This window comes from Sorex fumeus, unplaced genomic scaffold (assembly GCF_029834395.1).
Source record: "Sorex fumeus unplaced genomic scaffold, SorFum_2.1 ptg000042l, whole genome shotgun sequence".
In the NCBI taxonomy this organism is placed as follows: Eukaryota; Metazoa; Chordata; class Mammalia; order Eulipotyphla; family Soricidae; genus Sorex; species Sorex fumeus.
Window position 1 is genome coordinate 2,646,976 of NW_026606099.1, and position 26,341 is coordinate 2,673,316.

Consider the following 26,341-nt stretch of genomic DNA (forward strand, 5'->3'; position numbering starts at 1 on the left):
TGTTTGTAGCAACCTCCTTTGTATTTCTCTTCTGTAATTTTGCCTATTTTTTCTCTGTCCTATTTATTTGGGTTTTCTTTCTTTGTTCTGCATGGTAAAGGTAAAAGGTAAAGGCCCTCCCGTTGATCGTCGATTTGCTCGAGCGGGCCCAGTAACGTCTCCATTGGAGACTTTGTTGTTACTGTGTCTGGCATATCGAATACTCTCGGTAGCTTGCCGGGCTCTCTGAGAGGGGCGGAGGAATCGAACTCGGGTCGGCCATGTTGGCCGCTTGTAAGGCGAACGCCCTACCCGCTGTGCTATCACTCATTGTTCTGCATGAGTGTAGTTAATAGTTGATCTGTTTTATTCTTTTAGAGAATCGGATCCTGGTTTCATTGACCCTTTGAATTATTTTGTTGTATAATTGATTTATGCTCTAATTTTAATTATCTCCTGTATTAATACTTTAGGATTAATTTGTTGTTCTTTTTCTAGTTTCTCAAGCTGTGAAGTTAGGTCATTGATTTGAGCTTCTCTTTTTCCTGGTGTGAGCCCATATAACAATGAACTTTTGCTGTATACTACAGGTTCTTCTAGTTTGTGTTTTCATTTTCAGTTGTTTCAAGTAAGCTTTTTATTTGTTCTTTGATTTCCTCTTTGGTCCAGCTGTTATTTAATAGAATGTTGTTCAATTTCCAAATGTCGGATGTTTTCCCAAAACACTGTTCATGATTTATTTCTGCTTTGTGGCTCTGTGGTCTAAAAAGATGCCTGTTGATTTATATCTTTATGATTTTGTAGATGTTCAGTTAGTATTCCAGCCCATGATCTACCCTGGAGATTGTTCCATGTGCCTTGGAGAAGAATGTACATTTTGGTTTTTTGCTAGTGGAAAATCCTGAGTATGATGATCAGACCCATTTCTTCCAATTTCTGACGTAGAAATCATGTTTTCTTATTGATGTTTTGTCTGATATTTCCAATGATGAGAGTGGTGTATTGAAGTCTTCCACAAATATTGTGCTGCCACAGTTGTAGCTCTTCTGGACCATTTGCATTTGCTTTGTAAAATTTGTTGTCCCTTCATTCGGTACATATATGTTGATGAGAGTTAAATCTTTTTGGTCTATTGATCCCTTAACTTAGTATGTAATATCCACTCCCATATTTAAGTATTTTGTTAAATATTAAATATATTTTATTAAATATCTGACACCAGTGTGACCATCTCTGTTGTTGTTTAGTCTTCTGTTAGCATGTATGATTGTTCCCTAGCCTCTTACACTGCACCTATGTTTATCCTGAGCATCTAAATACATCTCTTACAGGCAGTAAAAGGTTGGATTTTGTTTCCTAATTCATCCCATTACTCTGTTTTTGTTTGACTGAATGATTGATTCATTGATTGATTTTAGTTTGAGGGCCACACCCAGTGGTTCTGAGGGCTTACTCCCGTCTCTGTGCTCAGGAATCACTCCTGGCAAGACTTAGGGGACCACATGTAGTGCTGGATTGAACCTAGCTGTTGTGTACAAGGCAAGAGCCCTGCCCACTGTGCTATCATAACAGTACTATTCAGTGTTCTTTATGGAGGGTTTAGTCCATTGACCTACAGAGAAATTATTGACATGAAGGTATTTGTCTCATGTTTAATTGAAGAGTTTGACTGCTTGTGCTGTTTGATCTTTCCTTTACTCTGTGGTCTTCCAGTGTCCTTGCCAGAGCTAGATTAGATTCTAAATATATCTATAGTAATATGTATTTTGAGGGACCAAGTGATATGGTCCAAGTTGTCCAGAATATTATTATTTGCATGTGTGAGACCCTGTGTTTGATCCTTGACACGCCATAGTTCTCTGAGAAACACCCGCTATGGATCTAGTGGCCACCAAATCAAACCCAAGCACTACCAGGAGTGCCTCTGGTTTCCCAAACTTTGGCACCACATCCTTAGACCTTGACATTGAACTGTCTTACCTACTTACCTAAGTATTCTGGGGAGTGGCCCCCAAACTCACTGAATTGGAAGGCCCTAAAAATAAAATAACAAAATTATTTTTAAAAAATAACCAAAAGCATGGGGCCACTGTGTAAAGTAAATTAGAAAATCATGTAAAACATTTATTAATAAAGCAGACACATGTCAGCCTTTATCACTACCTTATTAGAACCTCTACTAACACCTTTCCCTGTTCCGTACTAAACTCCCTAGTGCTTTCTGATGAATTCTTTATTTGAAATGAATATTCAAACTGAGTGGGGCTGGAGCGATAGCACAGCGGTAAGGCATTTGCCTTGCACGCAGCCAGCCCAGCCGAGCCGGGTTCGATTCCTCCGCCCCTCTCGGAGAGCCCAGCAAACTACGAGAGTATCTCGCCCGCATGGCAAAGCCTGGCAAACAACCCATGAAGTATTCGATATGCCAAACACAGTAACAACAAGTGTTAAAATGGAGACGTTACTGGGCCCGCTCGAGTAAATCGATGAACAACGGGAGAACAGTGTTTGATTCAAACTGAGTATTATGCACTGAACTAAAAAACAAAACTTGAAACACTTACAAACTTTCACGCAAACCAAATGAGTGACCATTATCATTCATTGTTTCTCCCGCTAAAAGCAGTATTAGACCTGATCAGTAGTCCCAGACCTGGTATGGAGCTGGTAGTCAGAACATATTTACCAAGTTTTTATGCAGATTGCTGTGAACCTGAACTACATTCTACACTTTTAGGCAAATTTTATATGTGAGGTGGTAGAAGTTTAGGTAACAATACTGCATTAACCACATTGCAATATGTAAGTGAAACAAGTGAAATGTATACCCTGGACAGTGTTACTTGTCAAGTGTATATCAATTTTGAAAATATACTTTAAAATATGGGCTGGATCAATAGCATAGCGGGTAGGGTGTTTGACTTGCATGTGGCCGACCTGGGTTTGATTCCTCTGCCCCTCTCGGAGAGCCCAACAAGCTACCAAGAGTATTCTGCCCGCACAGCAAAGCCTGGCAAGCTACCTGTGACGTATTTGATATGCCAAAACAGTAACAAGTCTCACAATCGAGATGTTACTGGTGCCTGCTCAAGCAAATCAATGAACAACAGGAAGACAGTGCTACAGTGCTACTTTAAAATATGTGTGTGTACCAAATATATCTTGAGCTGTTCTCTGAGAAATTTTATATTCTTTTTTTCACTCTGATTGACCACCTTGCTGAATAGTGGATGCTTGGTTGGACATTCTTTTCATTCAATGCTTTGTATATGTCATTCTATCCTCTTCTTGCTTATAGAGATTCATGAAGAAATTGGCCATAAATCTGATACTTTCTCCCCTTATGTGTATGGTTTTTTGCTTCCCTCTGTGGCTGTAAACAGTCTGTCTTTGTGTCTGCTTCTTGCCATTTTGATCATAAATATCAAATTTTGTTTTATTTTGTTTGGATTTACTTTTGCACTCTTGGGCCTCTTGGATCTGTGCTCCTGTCTTTCTCTTTCAGTTGAGGAAGTTTTCACCAATAATTTCTTAGGCTGGCTTTTGTTCTCTCCTTTCTTTTCCTTCTGGAATTTCTATTGTTCTGAGGTTGTTCCTCTTGGTATCATCAATAATATCTCTTATATTCTCTTCATGTTTTCTCATTCCTTTTTTAAGTTCCTCTTCTTTGTTGCTAGAGTTGTTCACTGTATCTTGGAGTGCATGCTTATGTTTTTCAGCATTATCCAGGCTGCTTCCTACTGTATTGCTTAGTGGTTTTACTTCATTTGAACAACTTCCTTCATTCCTCCCCCCATCAGTCTCTTTTCAAGTTTATTGATTCTCTGTTCAAATGTCATTTTCAGATAACTGAATAGCAATATGACAGTTGTCCTAAAGGTTTTGTCGTCCCTATTACAGAGGTCTGATGTCATTGTGGACCCTCCTGGATTTTTGTTACCTTCTGTAACACCTCTAAGTACTCTCAGTTTCCCATTGTCCTTGGTGCTTATTAACCTATGCTGAGCTGAGTTGGTATTTATGTCTAGAAAATATTCTTGGAGTGATACTTTAGACATGTGTTTGGTGGGATCTGGAACCTCTGTGCCCCCGGCTAGTGTGCTGAGTTCCCATGTTTTGATGCGGGGAAGATGTGGGAGTAGGCTGAATGTATAGTGGATTTCCAGCAGGGTGATGAGTGAGTGAAGTGGGGATGGAATCAAGTGCATAGCAGCAACCTGGTAGGGGGCGCGAATCCAAGGTTGCACAGATGGGTGGAGCCAAAGTTTGTCTCACGCCCCTGGAAGGGGGCAGAATGAAGTTGGGCTCTCACAACTTTTGCATGATGTCTTGAGACCACAACCAGTGATACTCAGAACTTACTCCCAACTTTGTGCCCAGAGATCACTCCTGCCCAGGGGACCATATGTGGTGCTGGGGATGGAACTTGGGTCTACCATGTGCAAGGCAAGCACCTTACCCCCCGTGCTATCTCTCCAGTCCCCACAATGAGCTTCTAGTACAGCCAAGAAGAATCTAGATCAAGAGTCAACATGAAAGACAGTTGACATTGCTGAGTGCTGGTGGCCACTCCCCTGCCACATGGTATCATCTTGTTAATCTTCATTAAAGCTCCCTGAGGCAGAAAGGTGCCATGCAGAGACCATGGCCTTGGGCAACTGGTCTGAGATCTCTGATCAGGGAATGTGGAGTCAGGAATGGAGCTGTCCCTGAGAGGGCCAAAGAAGGTTGCGGGAAGAGTAGACATTTGGCTGGGTGGAGGCAGTTGAAGTGGGTTCTGCCTCACCCCAGAGACCATAAAGCAGGGTCTTCATTGTGCAGATGACACCACCTACCTGACTTGAGACAGAGCATCTGACTGCTACAGGAATCGTGGCTTCAACTCTTACTTCCTGTCATCAATATTTCAATCATGTGGCAGGAAATTATTAGGAACCTAATTCTGGGCAAGCTAAAAATAGCATTCTTCCTTCCCTCCAGTAATTCTGAGTCTTTTGGAGACAAGCCTGTCTGTTGGTGGAGTGGCTAGGGGGACAAGAACATGCCTGACTGTGGTTCATCGGTGTTAGCCGCCTTCACATTGGGCCAGTCCCCTGGGTGCCTAGGCAGAGCAGCCAGCCCAGTCTAGTGTCTGCACTTCCAGGCAGCCAGCCTCCTCCTGTCTCCACCCCTCCCCAAGACTCTCATTCCCAGCAGAGCAACTCAGAGTCTGTGGATTTTTTTCCATTTTTAAATCACACAATCGCTTGGACTGCAAGTTCTGAAGCTTTTAATCTTACACTCAGGAATCTTGCTCGGCGGCCTTTGTAGTCAGCACAGGGTCTTATCCTGACATCCTCCACTGGGGCCAGAGGCTGGAGACAGTGGGAATTGATTTCCCTGAATGGCCGGAAGCCGTGGATGGAAAACTGGGATGTGTGATGGACAAAGACCAGAGCACTGCATGTGTTTGTCCCTTCATTGGCACCTCCAGCTCATTTCTGCCCAGTCAGACTATCTCGGCGGGTGCCCTGGATGCAATTCTGGGCCCTTCCCTGGGAAACCTGATACACATGTTTGCTTAGTGGGAGAGTCAGTCATTGGGTGCTAGGTGGGGTTTGCTGTGTTAGGTTATCTGTGTGCACAAATGTTTGTGTGCTCATGTTTCATCTCATATGTCCCCATTTGCAGAGATGTGGGCTCATGATTATGAATGACTTTGATATGGTTAAAAAAAATTATCCCCAACTCTGTGGTCTGACAGAATTGATTCCAGCGGCAGCTCTTCCTGGCCAATGGGGTGGTTTCTGCGTTTCATCATCTCAGTGATGGGCTTAGTAACGATCGCCTCTGTAGGTTATGGACATGAAATTAGATCATTCTCCAGACATGTACGTGTTCAAAAGGAAAAATCGAGCGGCTGCCCCAGACACAGGCTGTGCTGGTGAATCAGGCTGTGCTGATGAATCAGGGTCACGAACACCGCACCCCACGCAGCCTTCTCTCACTTGTTCCCCCAGCTTTCCTGAGCCTTTCTTACCCCAGCCGCCTCCTGCAGTGTGCTTGGGACACAGCTTGCAGCTACACTCCGCCCTCCGCCCCCCCTCCCCAGCCCTGTGCTCTCCCCTCTCCGGAGGCTGAGCCTGGAGTCTTCTTCCATCTTTGATGTCTGAGCCTGCTCTGCTGGGGTTTGTGGTGGAAGTACTCCCTTGGAAGCCAACCTCAGACAAACTCCCTAATAAGGCCTGACTCTGATTTTCCTCCTGGGTTGTGCAGTGAAACCCAGTAATGAGGGGCCCCTCCCAGATCCAAAATAATGAGCTCACAGCAAGGCCCACTGCCTGCAGCCCCTGCCTTCCTTTCTGTGGGCCAAGGCTGCAGTCCTGCTTTGAGAGCCTGCTGTGTCTTTGGGTCTGTGTCTGATCCCCAGGTGCCCAACCACGGGTGTTCGAGATGCAGACCAGACTATGGTATAGAGATAAGGTTTGCATTGAAATCAGAGGGAGCAGCCCAGGAGAGGCCTAGGTCACTGCAGGAGATGGATGAGGACTGACCCAATTAGGGTCTGAAAAGGGAGAATATGAGAAGAAGAAGAGTAGGTCTTCGAGAGAATTCTTCAGACTGAGCAGAAGGGAAGGCATTCATTACTAGAACAGCAAGAGCAAGGGTGTATGTGTGTATATGTGTGTGTGTGTCTGTATATATGTCTGTCTGTGTGTCTGTGTGTGATTACCTATGTTCGTGTGGTGATTGTATGTGTGAGTGTATGTGTAGCTGTCGCTGTTTGAGCATGACCATATATGAGTGTGACATGATTGATGTGTGTGGGTGTGTGAATGTGTGTGTGTATGTGAGTAGCTGTATTTGAACGTCTGGGTGTGAGTGTGGCTGTGAGTTTGTGTGAATGTGTATGAGTGTATGTTACTGTGATGGTAACACCATATGAATATGGCTGTGTACAAGTGTATATGTATCTCTGATATCTTTGGGTATATTAGTGTGTGTATATGTGTGAGTGTGACTGTGTTACTGTGTATGCATATGTATGCATATGTATGTAACTATGAGTGACTGTGAGCATGTGACTGTGTATGTGTACATGCGGAGGGCCCGCAAAACCACTCTCCGGCCCGCGGAGGTGGCCCTAGGGTCTGTAGGTGCAGGGAAGGACCAACCGAATGAACACAAGACACAAGAGACAGAGTACAGTTTAGAAATAGAGAGAAAAAAAGGACAGCACTTTATTGAGGGATACAGGCTGTTTATATAGAGTCCGGGCAGCTCAGTCAGGAGCAGAAGCAGTATAACCATATATGGTAAGGTCAGCAACAAGAGCTTTACCTAACATTCAACGTAGACATTTGTACATCAAAGGGTCTAAGGCAGTAGGTACATCCTGAGCTTTATATTTGTATATCAAAGGGTTTTAGGGCAGTAGGTGCATCCTGAGCTGGCCTTATGGCAGTAGGTGTATCCTGAGCTTTACATTTGTATATCAAAGGGGCTTAGGGCAGTAGATGCATCCTGGAGGTTACTATAGATAAGGTCAGATAAGCTGTCAGCCTGATGTGTGGCTATAGATCAGGTATCCGCTGAGATCAGGAAGTCCTGGGAGATGGTCACCAATGTCTGTCCCAAGCAGTTCCTAACATGGGAACCATGGCCAGGGTCTATGAGAGGGCTCTTGGCTTCCCACATGTACATATGAGAGTATATGAATATAATTATGTGAGTGACTATGTATGGGAACGAGTGAGTGTATATGTGGTGCATGTTTAACCAATTTTATAGATGTGCCAGAGTTTATAACACAGTTACATTTTCATGCACACATCACTCCAACACCACACCCATCACCAGAGAGGTCGATCCCCTCCAGTATCCCAAGGTCCCCTCCCAGAAACCCTCACTCCCATGTAAGCTCAGTTCTATAAATAAAATCTCCAGTTCTGATGACTTTGACTATTTGTTGCTCCCTTACTATGTTTCTTTCTTGTGTGTGTAAATTTGGGAGGGGGGGGCGAGGGAAGGAGAAGATGGACATGGGGAGGGGGTATAATACCTAGAGGTGTTCAGGGCTTTCTTCTGGCTCTGCACTCAAGGATCACTCCTAGTGGGGACTATGTGGGGTGCCAAGAATTGAACTCTTGTTTGGCCATGTGTAAGACAAGCGCCCTACCTGCTGTATTATCTCTCCAGCCCCACTATATTTTGTTTTTTTTTAATCCCATAGATGGGATAATTAGATAATTAGATCTCTCTAATTATTTTAAATTTATTCTGGAGGTATTGACACCTACGCACATATAGATAGAGCTTAATCACTTAACTTCCCGTTAGTCATCGATTTGCTCGAGCAGGCGCCAGTAACGTCTCCATTTGTCCCTGTCGCGTGCTAGTGTAGCCCAATGGCATCTGTTCGCTCCGGAACATGAAGAGCCTCAAACCGATCATTCATGATCTTGACGAAGAAGTCTGACCATCTGGTAGGTGGCCGGCCACGTGGTCTTTTGACATCCCGTGGAATCCAATCAGTAACAGCTCTAGTCCAACAGTCGTCTTTAAATCTCATTACGTGACCAGCCCATCTGATTTTCGACACCTTGGCAAATGAGGCAGCATCCCTGATCCTTGATCGTCGACGGATGTCAGAACTCCGGATTCGTTCTCTCATTTGAGTGAAACGTGATATTCCAAGCATAGCTCTTTCTATTCTTCTTTGGGAGACCTGAATAGCGTTCTCATCTTGTTTGCATAGGGCCCAGGTCTCTGAGGCATATGTTAATGCAGGAAGAACAGTGGAATCAAAGAGATGTGCCCGGAGCCGGAGGTTCTTCGTCCTCTTAGCTATTTCTTCGACGTTCTTGAAGGCGTTCCAAGCCGCTCTCTTCCTCCTGCGCAGCTCGGGTGCCAGGTCATTTGTCATGTTGACCTCTCGACCTAGGTACACATAGCTGTTGCATTCGGAGATGGTCGTTCCATTGAGAGCGAAGGGGCGTCAGGAACAAGGCTGTTTCTCATAAACATTGTCTTCGTAAGATTCAGCTGTAGTCCTTACCTTTCCACACTCACGGTCAAAGTCGGCCAGCATTTGTGCCGCTTGGCTGATGTTTGGTGTTATTAAAACAATGTCATCAGCAAAGCGGAGGTGGTGTAGTTGTCGACCATCTATCTTCACTCCCATTCCTTCCCATTCCAGTCGTCGCATGATGTTCTCGAGGGTGGCACTGAAGAGTTTTGGTGAAATGGTATCACCCTGCTGCACCCCTCTCTTGACATCAATGATCACTTCTTTGTAGAATGGTGAGATCCTGGTAGTGAATCCGCAATACAGCTCACGGAGGATCCTGATGTATTGGGCTTGAATGCCCTGATTGGCTAGGGCTTCAATGACCGCTTCCGTCTCAACAGAATCAAAGGCCTTCTTTAAATCAATGAACGTTAAACAGAGCGGCATCTTGAACTCCCGAGAAACCTCAATGAGCTTGGTTATCGTGTGGATATGGTCGATGGTGCTTAATCCTTTGCAGAACCCGGCTTGCTCGCATGGTTGTCCTTCATCTAGTGTTCTGCCAATCCTATTTAGGATGACTCAAGTGAACAACTTGTAGATGACAGACAATAGGCAGATCGGGCGATAGTTGCCAATGTCATGGATGTCTCCCTTCTTGAACAGTAGTACGGTCCTGCTGGTTTTCCATTGGGACAGAACCGTGCATTCAGACAGGTAGCGAGTGAAGAACCGAGCCAGTGTATTGATGAGTACTGATGGCAGGTTCTTCAGGTGTTCAGGTCTGACCTTGTCTGGGCTGGGTGCTGTTTGTTTCTTTACCGACAAAATGGCGTGTTGGATTTCGGAAGGGAGGACGTTGGGAATGACATATCCATCCTGTGGAATTTGGTATGTCGGCAAGTGGACATGGCTATCAAAGAGATTTGAGTAGAAGTCATGGATAATCTTCTCCATTGCTGTTCTGGAGGATGTGATGTATCCATCAGGATGTCGGAGGGCAGTCATCTTGGTCTTATAGTTGGCGAAGGACAGGTGGGTGTTATGAATACTTTTCCCGGCTTCTGCCGCATCTACCAGTACTTCTGCTCTTCTCTCTTTGAGGTCTTCCTTGATCGCATCTCTGCACTGCTTTGCAAGCTCGGACGTTAGCTTGCGGTTGTCTGAGGCATGCGCCAAACCACGCTGGCGAATTAGCTCAAGAGTTTTCGAAGATAGGCGATTTTTTTGTGGCTATCTCTCTCTTGGCGTTCCTCGCACATTCATGGAGGTGCTGAACCAGTCGATTGTATTCCTCGTCAATGTTGTCAACAATGGCATCTTCCCATGTTGCCGCAATAGTACCAAAGAGTTCCCAGTTGGTGGTCATTCTGGGAGTTCTCTTTTTGAACTTTGCAGCCCTTTCTCCCCGCTCTGTGAAGTAGAATTTTGCATGAAGGAGATGGTGGTCCGATCCCGTTCGAAATTTGGGGACAACAGCAACAACAGTCAGGCAAAACCGTCGATTGAATATGATGTGGTCTATTTCGTTGTGGAATCGTCCACCGGGAGACTCCCATGTCCATCGTTTAGATTCTGCCTTCTGGAACTGTGAGTTACCATGAATGGTCTTGGTCGACATGATGAACTCAGACAGTCTCTCACCCTGTTCGTTCCATTCTAGGCCATGGGTCCCGATGTGAAGTTCTTCAGCTGATCTTCTCGGTCCTATCTTGGCATTGAAATCACCCACAATGATCTTGTAGAAGGTGTCGTCTTCTTTATAGAACTTCTCTAGCTCCATGTAGAACTTCTAGATAGAGCTAAACTACTGAAATTCCACAAAATTGTAGGACACGTTCATCCAAATTTTTTATTGTGTAGCTTTCTTTTTATAGGTATATACATTAAAAAATATGAATAATTCTGTACTAAAACATTTAATGTTTACATGAAATAGATAAGTTCAACAAATTTAAATTCTAGTGAAGAGAATTAAGAAAAAATTTAGAATAGACCTATTAAAGATGAAAAGTGTGTTTTATCATAGGCAAGGAGAGTTGACTTTATGCTAGAAAATATTGTATTATAGATACTGCCTAAGTATCTGCATTATCATGTAAAGGGTTATAATAATATGGATGTTAAAAATCTGGTCAGACATAAAACAGTCAATAAAATGAAATATTAAAATTTGTTATTAAAAATGTAAACAGTCCTTTAGCAAACTAGGAATAAACAACCCTTTCCTAATCTAGTAGAGGGCAACTGTAAACTCAACGAGTGAGGGATAAACTCAGTGCCAAGTGCTGAGTTTTGCTTTGTCTTTTAAAGAAGCTCCTTTACCAAAAGTGATGGCCTCTCGGTATCAGTGTTGGAAACCATAATGCCCAAAAGTAGAGAGACAGTATGTGGGAAATTGTCTGCCATGGAGGCAGGGGGAGGGTGGGAAAGGGGGGGCATACTGCGGAGACTGGTGGTGGGGAATGCGCACTGGTAGAGGGATGGGTGCTTGAACATTGTATAATTGTAACTCAGTCATGAAAGCTTGTAACTGTATCTCCCGGTGATTCAATAAAATAAAACTAAAAGAAAAATTAAAAAATAAAGAAGCTTCTTTAATGTTCCCTGCAAACTGATTTCAAGGCTATGAATTCTCTAAGTTGTTACCTACCCCTGAAGTGCTGTATCATTCCTTCAAATCTGAATGATAATCTAGTTGGATAGAGAGCTCTTGGTGACATGTTCATTCCATTCTGTTTTTGTACTATATCCCTCCATTCACTTCTGGCTCTTAGCATCTCATTTGATAGATCTGCTGTGAATCCTTTGCATGTAAATTTTATATTTAATCTTGCTGCTTTCAGTGCTCTGTCTTTGGTTTTTGTCATTCTGAGAACAATGGGTCTTGGATTTTTTCTATTTGGGTCTACATTCTCTTGCCCCACAGGCCCCTTGTATTTGGTTCCCCTTAGTCCTAACTCTGGGAAAGACTTACTCATGCTCCCTTTGACTGTTGGTTTTTCATTATATTCACCTTTAAGGACTCTGACAACCCTTATGTTGCTTCTGTACTCATCCCGTAGTTCCCTGGTATTCCCTGCTCATTTGTTTTCAGACCTTTTTTCCAGGGTCAGGAAGCAGCCCAGGGTCAAGTGGCTGCTTCTTAGATGGTCCAAACCTGGACCCCACGTCTCCCTGTTCCAGTGACAATGGCCTTCTCTCCACTTGGGATAATTTTTAGGGCGCAAACCGTGGTTTCAGCCTTCAATTCTTTTTTCCACCACCTGGGTTTGACACTCCTGAAGAGTCACAGTCTCTGAAGGGCTTCCCAGAGGGGGCTATGAGTATCTGCTATGCCCACCCCCCTCTAACCCCCCCACCCCGATACAGCCCTGAAGTGATGGGATTTGCCAGACAATGCAATACCCACCAGCTCCTGTAGTGTCACCACAGCTCTGAGTCCCATCTCATTTCTGACAGGGGCTGTTTGTGAGCTCCTTGCTGGTAATCCTTCCGAGTTTTATTGATGAGGACCATCATTCAATGCATGGAGACAGTCTCTCTGAATGTGGGGACAGTGTCATATGACAGATGCTGATGTTGCAGTTTTATTTGCTGTTGCTCTTCAGCGCCTTTCCTTCTTTGGGAATTTTGTTTCTAATGTTTTGTGCAATAGCTTTGCTTCTGAGACTGTGTTTCTGAGTTTTAAGGGGTACAGTTACAACATTACCCCCAAAGTGCCCCCATTCCTGCTGCCCACTATTTCTGATTTGGAGTTTCTGTGGCACTGGGTGGACCCTGAACCTCAGATATGCAAGGAAGAACTCTGCTGGCCCATCCATGTTCCTGTCTCCTCAGCTCTATCTTAGGGTCTCGTGTTTGTTCGTAGTGCAGTTGTGTTGTATATTATGATGGTCAAAGGAATATTTTTTCCTTTTCTCTTTGCCTTTCTGATGTTTCTTTATTTTTCAAAGCAATAAAGGGACCAAGAAAGGAGAGGTGGCTGCGAATTGCAGCACGGGGTGGTCTGTGCCTTTCTGAAAAGACCACAAACCCCTTCATGCTCTGGATCTCTATCACTATCCCTCCCCCCAGGGTACCCTGTCACTGTTTGTGCCTCCTCCCACAGGAGCCCTGTCATGTCTGTCTCCCCAGGCCCAGCACACCCACGACGCCATCACCGAGGCTGCCCAGCTCATGAAGGAAGCCGTAGATGACATCATGGAAACACTGAATGAAGCTGCCAGTGAGGTGGGGCTAGTGGGAGGCATGGTGGACGCCATTGCAGAGGCCATGAGCAAGGTGGGTATGGCCTGACCCTCACTTGCTCCCACTTACTTCTTCCACCCTTGCCCTGTCCAGGCCCACTGTCCCTCCCCTCCCCATTCCCACCCACTTCCCTTCCTTCGCCTCCCCAGTTTCCATCTTCCCCTCTACTTAGTCCTGGCACCTGTCTTGGGGTTTCTACTTTGCTTTTCTCTGGGGCACCCACCCCAGAGCCTCATACCTGCAAGGCCTGGCTCTACTTCACACCTGTCTTCCTGGCCCTCTCTTGCTTTGCGGGTCCCAGCTGAAGGACAGGTGCCCTGCCAGATGCCCAGTCTTTATTTATTCTCCACTCATTACCTGTAGAAGCCATTTGTACCCTTCAATTTCTCACAGAGGTGAAACACATACCTAGTGTTCTCTCACTTATAAGATGGAAATAATTTTTCATTTACCTCTTTACCTTCTAGCGTGACTGTGGGTAAAAAAACTCCCAAACAAAGTGAGGAACTGCTTTTGCAGGGCTGGCCTTTGGAATTGTCCCTGGGACTGTTGGAAACAGCCCCTACCAATTAGGCAGGAATGGTGAGATTGTTGAGCTTAGGAACTCTATGCTTCATGGCCTCCCCATGCTGAGAGCCGGCCAGTCACAGAAGTCACTGCAGAAGTGTGTGCATCCAGCTGGCATCAGCTTTCAGAAGCCCAGATGCCAAAGATAACCCTTGACCTAACCCCTCTCCAGACTCATGCCCTAAGCTGGGCCTGTAAGGAGCTGTCACTGCGGAAGCTTCATCTTGTATGGAGATTGGGCACCTGGCATCTTTGAAGCCTCTGAGCTTTGTGCCTGAGCTGAGAAAAGCAAGTCTGGAACTGTGACATCCACCATGCGACAGGTGCCCTCCCCATTCAAGACAAGCTTGAGTCTTTTGGAAGACCTGGAGACCAGTCTGGTGTTGCCTGAGAGCCACCGAGGCCAGAAATGGAGATGGGTTCCCCTCATCTGTCCTGTAGAATATATACTTGGGCTCTCCTTGCTGCCCTTTCTTGCTTATTCTGCCCATCATGATACTCAGCATGCCTCACAATCCCACTTCCATATTATGCCTTCTGGTCCTTTAATCTGCCCATCACCCAGGATGAACTTTTAGCCGTAAGGTGGCGAAGCATTATAGATCCAGTGTTTCCAGATATTTTGTTAAGTCATTACTCTCCTTTTGGGGTTATTTTATAATCCATATGGGTAATGACTGGCAGAAACCATGAGGGTCCCCAGAGTCTAATATGACTTGAAGTCTTGGCATCTTGAGTCTTCTCTCTGGGGAGCTCCTGGAGGCTGTCCCTCAGCTCTAGAAGGTGAGGGAAGTGAGAGGTTCAGATGAATGCATCAGCTTTCTGGGTAACTGACCTTGAAGAAGTTACTCTTAGACCCTTGATCTCCACTTCAGTGAGGCAAGAGTCTCTCAGCCTTTGATATTTTGTGGTGACAGACCTTTTCTGGTCTTGCTTTGTTTCTGATTTTGTTCATTTTCATGGTGCGGAGGTGAGGAAGAAGAAAGAAAAGAGACCAATGTCTCATCCTCAAGGAAGGCCTTGTAATGCCAGAAGAAAAATTCCCAGAGCCGCACACTGTTACTTCAAGACACACCAAAGCTGACTGGTTGGAAATTGTCCCCAAACCTCCACCTTGATCTTCTCAGTGTTTCATCCTGGGGTCAGGTCCATCTGGTAGCTGGTGACAATTTTCCTGCATGTTGTCAGCTGCCCTCTAGTGACAACAGAGTGACAGTTCACAATTGTGGCAGAGTTCCTGAGAAATCTCTGTTCATCTCCCCTCACTTAGCTATCCAGCCAGTCTACACTGAGCAAACCACCCTGTCTCCATTCGTCTGGCTGTCAGTCCCCATAGGGTGAAATGCAGCCCTACAGCAGACTTGGTCTCCCTGATGGGAGGAACCTGAGACACATCTACTGGTGGTGGCATCAATTCAGGGGGCCATGACATGTTCTGGAAGGTACACAGACATAGGTCACAGTGCTACCCTTCTTCCATTCCCTCTTGGATGGTGTTTCCTCAGACACAGGCTTTCCTTCTCCATGGAACCATTTCTTGAGGCCCCCTGGGCCCTGGGCCCCTCCTACTCTAGCTGAGCTGGTAGAGAGATCTCTTCAATACGCTATTGTCACCCCCACCACTGACATCTTCCTCTGGAGTCTGCTGCAGCTTCATTCCCATACCCTCTCCCACTCACTGGCCCCTCTCTGGCCCTGCTCATTGCTCAGTGGTCAATAGTGACAGTATTGATGACTGGTGATGAGGGATAATCATCATTGACAATATCATCATTATCTTGTCATCTCCATCACCACCAACGATCATCTCTTCTTCCTTCATGCAGCTCTTGATCAGAGATGGTCTGGATCTATTCCATGACCTTCTGATAGATACACATTTCCAAGGATTGAGACTCACCCTAGGAAATAGTTGGAGGCCCCTTCACAAGCCCTGGAACTCGGTCTCAGCTCCATGCCTTCTGAGAACAGTGCATGCAGTTTTTCAGGGAATAGAGCCACCTTACCCCTCGTTCCAACAGTTCCACCCCAGACACACACATCCCGCCCTTCTCTGGGTTCTCATTTGCTCTGAGAGTTGGATGAGCAATGGCTTCTTCCTTATGCTTTGAGCTCTTTTCCGCAACATAGATCTTGAGCAGGGACTGCAGCGCACACTTATCTGTCGACCACACAGCTCCCTTTCCCACTCCAGTTCCCCTTGGGAAACCCTTTCTGGTAGAGGTTCTGCCTCCTTTATGCCTCCCTCCTGCCTTTCCATGTTCCCTAAACATGCCTGAGCTCCATCTCACCCTCCATATGCCCAGTCACCCTTCTGTCTCCCAAAACCTCTCCTGCGCCTTTTCTGCATAGAGATGACTTTGCCAAAACTCCTCCCAGGCAAAGGAGGGATCTCCCCTTCCCTATGCACCCTGAGTACCATATGCCCACCTCTGTTGAAGACCTCACCGCAGAAGTTGAGATCACATTGCCCCTGGACCCAGGACTCACTGAGGACCTGTATTTTTCCAAGTTTCAGGTCCTAATAGATATCCTCCTTCACAGACCTTGTCTAACTTCTGGGTTCTTTTCCTCCACTCTCTAGCTGGATGAAGGCACTCCTCCAGAACCAAAGGGCACCTTCGTCGACTATCAGACAACTGTAGTTAAATACTCCAAAGCCATTGCGGTAACAGCTCAGGAAATGGTAAGAAGAGAAAACGCCACCCTGCCCTCCTGCCCTCCGTGGTTACCCTTCTGCGCACTGGGTGTCATCGGGAGAGGGGGGTCTGTGTGGGTGGGAGACCTGGAACTGCCCCCAGATCCCTCAGGTCCAGCTCCTGTCCTCTGTCTCTGGTGCCCCCAGGGCCCATCTTCCTGGGCCTCATCTCACAGTATAGCTGCGGGAGAGGACAGAAGGCTCAAGGACAGGGGAGGGGAGGAAGGGGCAGATGAGAGGCAAGGAGAAAATGGAAAAGAAAGTTGGATTTAAGATGGGGAAAATGGTTTCTTCTGCTCTCAAAGGTCTTGGGGTGTTTTCAGAGATTAAGGTGATGGGCATTGGAACTGAACAGAGAATTATGGATTTGTGACACCTAGACAGTTCAGATGGAATGAAGAAATGTGATGATTAAGGAGCAGGAGGCATGGGCCTCGGGGAAGTTTGCATTGCCTTGTATATGCTGTATTCAGCCCAGTTCTGTGTGACTTTTCAGCTCCAAGGGGTTTTGAGAGGCCATGCATGTTCTCTCCATGAGGTGATGGAGAAAAGTCCTATAAAATAACACAAATGGTGCCCTCCAAGAACTCTTGGAAGCACAGAGTAAGAAAGCTCCTCCCAACTTTGGAAGCCTCTGGAAATCAGGGCATAGTTCTGAAAGATGCTTCTCTCAGACTCCCAGGCTGAGTGGAACCCTAAGGGGTCAACCCAACAGCAGCCTGGTTGCCTCCCGCCGGCACTCTGTCATCCTGATGTGTGTCATATTCCTCCCACATGGCTGCTCCTTTCTAGAAACTGGGGGTGTCAAGTGTGCTGGCGTCTCTCAGGGTTGGGGCTGGGAAGGCAGGTGGGGTGAGCCCACCCCCGCAGAAAGCGACTTCAGGCACCCAGGAATGGGCCAGAGGCTGACTCAGGCAGTGCCTGGGGCACATCCTCTGAACCAGGAGCTCGGGAAGTGTCCTGAGCAGCCTCTGGTGTTCTGGACTAGCTCCCAGCCTGCTCCTCAGCAAGCCTGTGTGGGCTCTGGGATTCACATCTCAGAGAATAACCTCGTGGGGCTATGATCGCTCTTGAGCCAGCCAGACCCCCTCACTGTGGCAGGTCAGTATGCTCCTCCCAGATACAGCAGCTCTGGGACCCTTCCCTGAGCCTAGAGCTGAGCCACCCTGTTCCCTGGCGACCAGGCCTCCCTTACGGCAGCCACACAGGCACTGTGGTGGGAACCCCTTGAGGGCCTTCCTAGAAGTTCTTTCAAATGCAGCTTTTCTAGTGCCACACACAATGAGAGAGATGAGCGCCATCCAGTGGCAGAGAGGATGTGGGACAAGTCAGAGTGACCGTCCTCAAAACCACTGTTGCCAGGACTGTCACAGGCAGGAAAAGCACTGGGTAGCAGTGTGTGGACAAGGTGGGTGCCACGGGCATTGCTCCTGTGAAACAGCAAGAATATTCTAGCTCCATCTTCAAGCCCTCCGATCTGACCCTTTCGACAGTTGTAGATTAGGACCTAAATGTGTGGCTGAAACCTTGTTTGGGGACAAATTTGTTTTGAGAGCAGAGCCATATGCTTTGAGTTTCTCCCTCCCACGCCATTGGTGATGCCTCTCAGAAAGTGCCCAGAAATCCTGTCCTCAGTCTCTCTCCTGCGGGATCTCCTTATAGACAGCATAAGAAACCTGTTCTGGGCTTTCCCAGAGACATCCCTGAGTGATCACAGTAAGAACAGCCTGGGCTCTGAGCTCCCACGGCCAGCTCCCTGCTGCACGTCTGCACCCAGCATGTCCCCGGGCCCAGTTGGGACCTTCGACTAGCAATGCTCTGTGTCCGTGACCCCGCATGGACTTGAATTGGCCCCTCCCCCATGTTCAATGCAAGTCCGCCTTGCAAGTGACCGAGATCCCCGGCTTCCGGTGGTCTCCACACAGTTCTCATGCTTTTCTCTATATGTATGTGTGTGTCTTGCTTGTTTTCTTTTTCCAGATGACTAAGTCGGTTACTAACCCGGAGGAGTTGGGAGGACTGGCCTCACAAGTCACCAGTGACTATGGGCACCTGGCTCTGCAGGGCCACATGGCAGCAGCCACGGCGGAGCCAGAGGAGGTCTGCCACCTTAAGCCATATTAAGCCCCTGTTTTCTGAAGCTGCACACCCTGGCGCCCGCTCCTGGGGGTTTCCCATAGCTTAGGCTGCTGTGGATGCACCCAGACCCCTAGCCCTGCCAGGCTGGATGCCTGCCTGTGTGCTCAGCTCCAGGCTGTGTCCTTGGTTCTCTGTCCTTTCCATGGCCACCTCTGAGACCTGGAGCTGCAAGGGGCAGGGATGCAAGATAGGTCTCATCTACCATGCTCTGTAGCCTCGGGGTCCCCACTACTGCCCAGTGCACAGGGCAGGGCCCCCAGTGCTATCTCCCCCCACCCTGCACCCTCTTCTTTCTCAGCACCCCTCAATTCCACCTCTGTTTTCCAAGGGTTTGCAGAAGTGCCACAAGAGACAGGTAGGAGTTGAGCTGCTACTCTCTCCAGGGAGGGCAGCTTTGTGCCTGCTTTTGTGTTTGGTCCACGTGTTTGAGACAAAGTCTGCCCTGCTACTGGTGGCGGCTTTGCCAAAACTGACCCATCCCCCACAGGGGCCTGGCTGCTTCCTGTCTTCCCTCAGCTTCTGGGGGAGTAGTGCTGAATGTCCACACTGAGGGGAGCCAGACAGCTCAGGTCTAGCTGCGATCACTGCTTGTCTCCATCCCTCTGGGAAGGGCGGTGCTCTCTCAACTGCAGATGCAGGGTCTCTGTCACACCCAAATTGGTACCAACACACAGACTGAGTCAGTCTCCAGATACCACATGGCTCCTTAGAGGGAAAAAGAGCCCAGTCTGAAATAAAGCGCCCTGAAGTGTACTCTAGATGAGGGTCTCAAGATCCTGAGGGATCCACCTGCTATTTGTCAGAGCGAATCCACCCTGATCCCAACTTTCCATGATAAACCAGGCCACCAGGACCATGGTGACTAGCTTCCCTTGCCCTCACCATGACAGATTGCTGAGTTCCTTCTGGAGCCAGGACTAAGCTTATGACTTAACAAGGGCTGCCCAAGCAAACGCAGATATGAAGACCAGAGCCCAAATCACTCTAACTTAGGCCATAACCATGCATGCACGCAGCTGCGTACTGGCATTCATACATGCCTCTAGCTTGGGGTGAATGGGTTTCTAACAGTGCCTGTGTTTGGAGAGATGATCATGATTGACTTTAGCTCAAGCACGAATAACTGTTTGTGGTGAACCTGCAATGTAACTACCAAGTCAGAAAAAGGAGTGAGGTACACATTATGCATATGTGGATTCCACATACAGGGTCCCTTGGAACAAAGTATTGACTCCTTGCCTTTCAATCATTGTGCATTTGATTAAACACGCAGTTTTGAATTTCAAGATAATTAGAAAGAAACTTAGGTTCCAGTAAGGATGCAAGGAAGAAGAGCCCTGTTTGGGCAGGAGGTGAAACAGTAGACACTGTTTGTGAGGAAGGGCTGGGATCTCCAGCTCCAGAAAGCTTGGAAGTATACTCTGCAAGCAGCTGTCTAGGAGGAGTTGAAGTGCTCATCCTCCTGACTCCCTGAACGCAGTGCAAGAGAGCTCAGGAAGCCCTTGGAACCCCTGCATGCTTGGGACCCTCGGTGGAAGGGACTGATTTTATTGCAGTTCAGGCCACCGAAGTCAAATATTGAGGAGTGTACCTTAGTGGGCAGGAAGTGCATTGCTTTGCTTCCCTTGTTGGTCTGCATGTTTGCAGGAACTGCACTTATTTTCCTCTTGTGGTTTTTCCTTTTTATTGTTACATGTTGAAATGTACTTTATATTCCAAACGTAAAAGAAGGGGTCAGAGAGAAGATTACCAGCAGTCTGCTAAGACAGTGCTCTGTGTGTATTTGCCATACAGATATTTGGAGGGAAACTGAAGAGGTGGAGAGATCGCTAAAGCTTTTATTCAAGACTGGGAATTATTTGCATACCCCAGAGACACCCCATCCCCACCCCATGCGTCACAGCCTGTGCGAATATTTATATAGGGGCAAGGCAGAAGCCACTGGCTTCACTTATGGTCCTACATTGGGCTGGCTGAGTCAGCATTTGGGTCTTTTCCAGAGTGTGATGGTTACAGGGAGAGCCACGTCTCTTTTTAGGGATGCCACAAAGGATCTCTCTGCTTCTTTGTCCCTGGAAAATTCAGGCTTCCATTTACATCTCAGTGAGCATGTCTGGAAGTGAAGGCCCACTGGTTGTTCATTCAGGATGGGCTTCCTCCTGGAAGGCAAGAAGAAAGCCACAGTTCCTAAATGTCAGAGCTGGGACAAGGGGTCCTAGCTGCAGCTTGTCTCAGAGCTTTCCCACTGCCTCTGCTGGGACTGGTCAGGAAGGCAGGCAGGAGTCTGGGAGAGAACAGCAGTGCTTGCCCCAAGATGGGAAATTCTGCTGTCTGCTCCAGAATTCTCTCAACTTTCCACTCTAACACAGGTTTTCTGTGCTTCACAACTTCTCTTGCACTTTCTCAGTCTGTATAAAAGAAACCGTAACGATGTTGAGTAATATCAGCCCTTATGAACATCCCAAACAAGACAGAGAGAGTGAGTGTGTCTGCATGAATGTGTATATGCATGTGTGTGCACATGTGTACGTGTGTATGCTTGTGTGTGTGCAAGTGTGTGCATGTGTTGTGTGTGCATGTGCGTATGCATGTGTGTATGCACATAAATGTGCACATGTGTGTATGTGTAGTGTGTGTGTGTTCACATGTGTGTGCATGTGTGTGTGAGTGTGTGTTTGTGTGTGCTGCTAGGGATCTGAACCCAGGACCTACAGGTGCTAGGCAAGTGCTTTACCCCTAGTCCTCCAGGCAAATTTAATGTGACCTGGTTCCAGGTGTGACCGTTTTAAAGCTTGAAAAAGTTCACATGTTGTGCTTCCTTTTAAGCAGTAGTGCTGATCATATCTATTTTACAAGCTTCCATGAACAATTTTATTGCAGGAGTGGTATGGAGGTGGGGGAGGGGTGGTGTGGGCTGCTGGCCTAGGAAGCGGGTGTGTTCCTGCTGCTAGGAGGGAAAAGCACAGGAGCTACCAAAGCTCTGATATAAAAGAGCTTTAGATCAGAGCTACCAAAGCTCTGGGCTTAGCTGGACCAGGAGTCCCAGCAACGTGGCCGGGAAGGCCTTTGTGCCCAAGCTCATCAGGTTGCTCTCCGGGTCTCTGGCTCTGTAAGTGGAGAGTTGGAAGCTGGAAGCGTCAGACCTTCCTCAGTTTGAGATTTACTCTTTCTCCCTCATCTGCTCCTCACCTGCCTTGCTGGGCACCCCGAGTGTTTAGAGATCTGATGGTCCCTGACAGGAAGCTGTCCTGCCTTTGCATCAGTCCATGAGTACTGGGGTCAAATATGTGAATTTGAAGATGCCTCGAGGGCTCCCTTCAGCTTGACCTGTGTCTACACAGGCAGGTGGCTAGCAAGCACGTCCCTGGGTCACACTCTGGGTTGAGTCAAGCCTCTTCCCGGAGCAGTAGCAGCCTCGCTTGTGAGGTTCTGGCATGGCTGACCACAGGCTTGCCTGATGGCAATGCCACATGGCTCCCCATGGGCAGAGATGCTCAACTTTCTGGGTGAGGAGACGTTTCTGCTCGACATGCTTAAATAATGATCTCTGCCTTTCTGAAGAGCAGAGTATGTTCCTGTGAGTGAAGACTGAGCATTTGTACCCCTGAACCTCTGAGCAGCGTGTGATGCTGGAACGTGGTGTCTATGTGTTGCACTTGCCTGAGTCATACTCCCAATACCTAAAATCTGATTTTTCACAGAACGAAAGGCCACAGCTTCTTGCTACCATAGAGTCTGGCCACAGCAGCTAACCCAAACACTTGTTTTAGTTACTTACCAGGACTGGAGGGTAGACTACTATATTTGTATAGGGACCCATTCTGCATGCAGTGCTGGGAAACTGTGAAAGTGCCCAAGGCATGTGAATTTTTTGAGATATAATTCATTACCTTAAAGTCAGCAGTAGATCCCTATTGGAGCACCTTTGACTTCCTTCAGGCAAAGTACCTTTATAATCACAAACCAAGGGTCACTGGAGGAATACGTGCAGCCCGACTGCCCCCAGCTCTAAAAAAAGTGTCTCATCTATCAGGCCTCCAATCTGACTTCATAGAAAGGGAGCCTGGAGCATCGTGGGGCTCTGTGAAAGAAAGGGGTATTCCGAGCTGGTAACCAATTTTGCAAGAATGTCAACACTTAAAAATGTGCTTCAGATAAAAGCAAAAATTGTGGACTTGTATTTGCCCTCTAGGGGTATCGTGAAGAATAAATGAATTTAAGGTGTTTCCTGCTTAGAAGAGGCCACGGAAGCATGGACAAATAGTGGGTGTGTCCCATAGACGAGCCCTAAAGCAGGCTGGATGGGTGCCCCAAGGACTAGCGTGAGGTGCGGCGGACTCACCCACCACACACTGGACTGTTGGCAGTCTCCAAAGGGGGAAACCAAATAACCAAATTCTTCCACACTTCCCCAAGCAGACTCCCCAGAGCAGTGGAATTTTCCTAGCCAGGTCCCCTAGGCAGCGGGAGAAATTTTCCACATGGGGAAGTGCACTGTGGCCGGTCCTTCAGGCCTGCCCTCTCCTTCCCCACCGACCTTGCTCCTCAGATCAGCTTCCAGATACGCACCCGAGTGCAGGACCTGGGCCACGGCTGTATCTTCCTCGTGCAGAAAGCAGGGGCCCTGCAGGCATGCCCCTCCGACAGCTACACCAAGAGGGAGCTGATCGAGTGCGCCCGCACCGTCACGGAGAAGGTGAGTAGAATTCAGCCACAGGAGGTCTGGCCCCTGCCCTCGTAGCCTCGGGGACCCAGAGCTGACCCAGGCCCTGAGAGATGGGAAACTGAGCTGGGAAGCCACAGGCCCCTTGTGGGACCCGTACTCCCTTGTGGGTCAGCCCAGCACCGGGAGGCCTTCCCAATGGCTGCCTGGGACGCTGCCCCTGCACTGCCCTTTCTGGAGGCTCCCAGGTGCTTGCAAGCTTCTAGGCCTTTGCTGGAGCACAGACAGCTGTTGGTGGAGGGAAGCATGGAGGGTGGAGACCAGACCTTGGGATCCTACAAGGCTGTTTCCTCGGATTGTTAACTAAAAAGCCGGCCCCGTGGCTAGAGGGAGGTGCGGAGAACATGGTGTGCTGTGGAAAGGCGCCGGGCCAGGTTCCCTGAGCACAGCTCTGCACTTAAATGCCATCCACAGCACGCTGCAGACTCCTTTGGCATGCGTGTCCCTCATCTGTTCCATGCCCCCTTTCTCCCTGTTCTCTCTGTGCTGCTTTCTGAGGCCTTTCCAGAACAGCTCCAGCCTCACTTCCCTTGGTCCATGCGATAGAGCTGGGCACTGTTCAGAGGCTTGGCAGCAGGTCTGGCGCGCCGGCAGGGTCCCTCCCCTGGAAGGCCACCCCAGGGGCCCTCAACTCTGAGCAGGCCTCCAGCTCCCCTGCGCCGGGAGTAAATCTTTGATCTTGCTCACCCTCCCACCCTCCTGTGATTGAAGCTTGAGGCTTGGTGGCTGGAATGGTGTCAGGTGAGGGGTACACGCAGTTCTGCAGGATGCTGGTTAGGACTCAGGGGACAGTCAGAGGTTGGCAACTACGATAGAGCCTCCTGTCAACCTCTCTGAGGTCCACCCTTGACACCTTCCAGCCCCATGAGGTGTCTGGGTTAAGTGTGCCCAGCAGCCACGCCCCTCACCTGTGCACAAACCACACCCTTCACCTGTGCACGTGCCACGACCATGCCCTTCACCTGTGCACCTGCCATGCCCCTCACCTGTGCACCTGCCATGCTCCTCACCTGTTTACTTTTCTGTCCTCATTCCCTCAGAGCTGATAGCCCAGTCCTCCCTCTGCCTATAATGAAGGCTGTTCCCTGGACCCCTTTTATTTCTTGCTTGCTGAGACTGTCCCACAGACTTCTCAACTACTTGTCTGGGCATTTGTCCTAACCCTCTGGGAGATATTTACAGAAGTTTAGTCCTCCTTCCTACCCCAGTTCTGGACCTTGTGAGATGTGAGACCTAGTGGGGTCTAAATCGGAGCAGGTCAAGGGAGTGAAGGGTGCCATTGTGTGGCAAGCAGCACCCACACCTGCTGTGAACCCCCTCAGGAAGGCACTGGTTTCGGTCCTACACTCTGGGCTGGGATGTGACTCAGCAGGAGCTCTCATGCCTTCAGGCACGAGGCTCTGGGTTTGATCCCCAGCACTGCAGACATGTCTCGGACCTGTGCTTCTGGCAGGCATGTGTCCCCTATCCCGGTAGGTAGCCTTTCTCTTTCCTTTGTTCCAAGCTTGAAGTGTCCCCAGAATTGCTGTGGGGCCCACATAGCACCAGAGATGGAAGCTGGGGCCTTCAACATACAATACATACAACGTGCCTCGCCTGCCACCTTGCACCACAGTCTGGTCTGTGATGTTCTGGGCGGAGGGTAGGAGCATGGTGCTGGGCCCAGACTCAGAACAGGCTGAGTCGGGAGAGTTCATGGCTGGAGAAGGGGATGCAGAGCATGTGAGGACCATGATTGATTGAGTGCAGCAGGTGGGGCCTGCGGGAGCCTGTCATGCAGAAGCATGGGGTCGGCCCTGAGGAAGGAAAGTGTCTCAGGACAGAAGGATGCACTTGGGGGTGGCAGTGGTCTTCCACAAATCTGAGTGTAATTCAGTTATATGTCGGCCCTCAGTGGGGCTCTTAATATGTGCCAAGCACCAGGCTGGCCCCTGAGACACTTTTCCTCTAATTTCCCGGCATCCCTAAGGCCGGAGCAGTGCTGACCCATGAAAAGAGTAAACTATAGCCAGCCCGTTGGATGTTGCTCAAGCCTGTGCTGGATGCCCTAGGCTGCTGCAGGAGCACAGTCAGCATCTGGGAGCACCATCAGATTTCCCTGGGAGCACAGTCAGCATTTCCAGGGAACACAGTCAACATTTCTGAGGGAGCACTGGATGGCATTTCCAAATGAGCACAGACAGCATTTCCTGTGGCTCACGTTAGCATCCGGGAGCCCAGTCAACATTTTGGGGGAGCACAACCAGCATTTCCTGGGGAACATAGCATTTTCAGGGCACACAGTAATTTCTGGGTGCCAGGTACCCACCATCTGCCCTCCTCTGCAGGTATCCTTGGTGCTCTCAGCTCTCCAGGCTGGCAACAAGGGGACGCAGGCCTGCATCACAGCTGCTACGGCCGTGTCTGGGATCATCGCTGACCTGGACACCACCATCATGTTTGCCACTGCCGGGACGCTCAATGCCGAGAACAATGAGACCTTTGCAGACCACAGGTTTGGGGGTTCTGGTGGACTTGGGTGTGTTCTGTAGGAGTCAGCTGGGTGTGTGGGGAGAGGGAACCCAGAATGAATACCCAAGCAGAGGGTGTGGTCACGGCCCTTCCCTCCACACACTGCACAGCTCTCCAACCCAATGTTAAGGGGCCACTGCTGGCACCTGGGGAAGGGACTCCTCCTGCTCCCTCCCAGGCAGGTTGGTGCCAGGGATATGCACCAGCTTCCAACACCCCCCTCCCATCACCCAAAACCAGGCAGAGACAGAATATCTGTGTCCTTTCCAGTGAGCAGGGCTGATGTCCCAGCCAGTCCCCACTCACAAGGGAAGGTCTGGCAGGGCCATAAAGGGCACTGAGAATGAGGTTGGGTCAGAAGGAGCCTGTGGGCCAGCTCAGGATCCCAGTCCCCACACTTGACCCACGTGGTGCCAGTCTGGTTTTCCTCTCTGTATCCCACTTCTGCCAAAAATGTTCTTTTGCAAAGCCCTTTCCCAGCTCT

At 48.4% G+C, this 26,341-nt stretch overlaps 1 protein-coding gene across 1 annotated transcript in view; it reads left to right on the plus strand.

Moving 5' to 3' along the window:
• Window positions 1-26,341, plus strand: part of TLN2 (talin 2) — a 175,290-nt gene that overhangs the window by 124,134 nt on the left and 24,815 nt on the right. Inside the window, exons 40-44 of the mRNA XM_056120009.1 lie at window positions 13,106-13,252; window positions 16,371-16,472; window positions 18,465-18,584; window positions 23,173-23,319; window positions 25,674-25,840. Coding sequence (XP_055975984.1) covers window positions 13,106-13,252; window positions 16,371-16,472; window positions 18,465-18,584; window positions 23,173-23,319; window positions 25,674-25,840 — 683 coding nt within the window. The remainder of the gene's footprint in view (window positions 1-13,105; window positions 13,253-16,370; window positions 16,473-18,464; window positions 18,585-23,172; window positions 23,320-25,673; window positions 25,841-26,341) is intronic.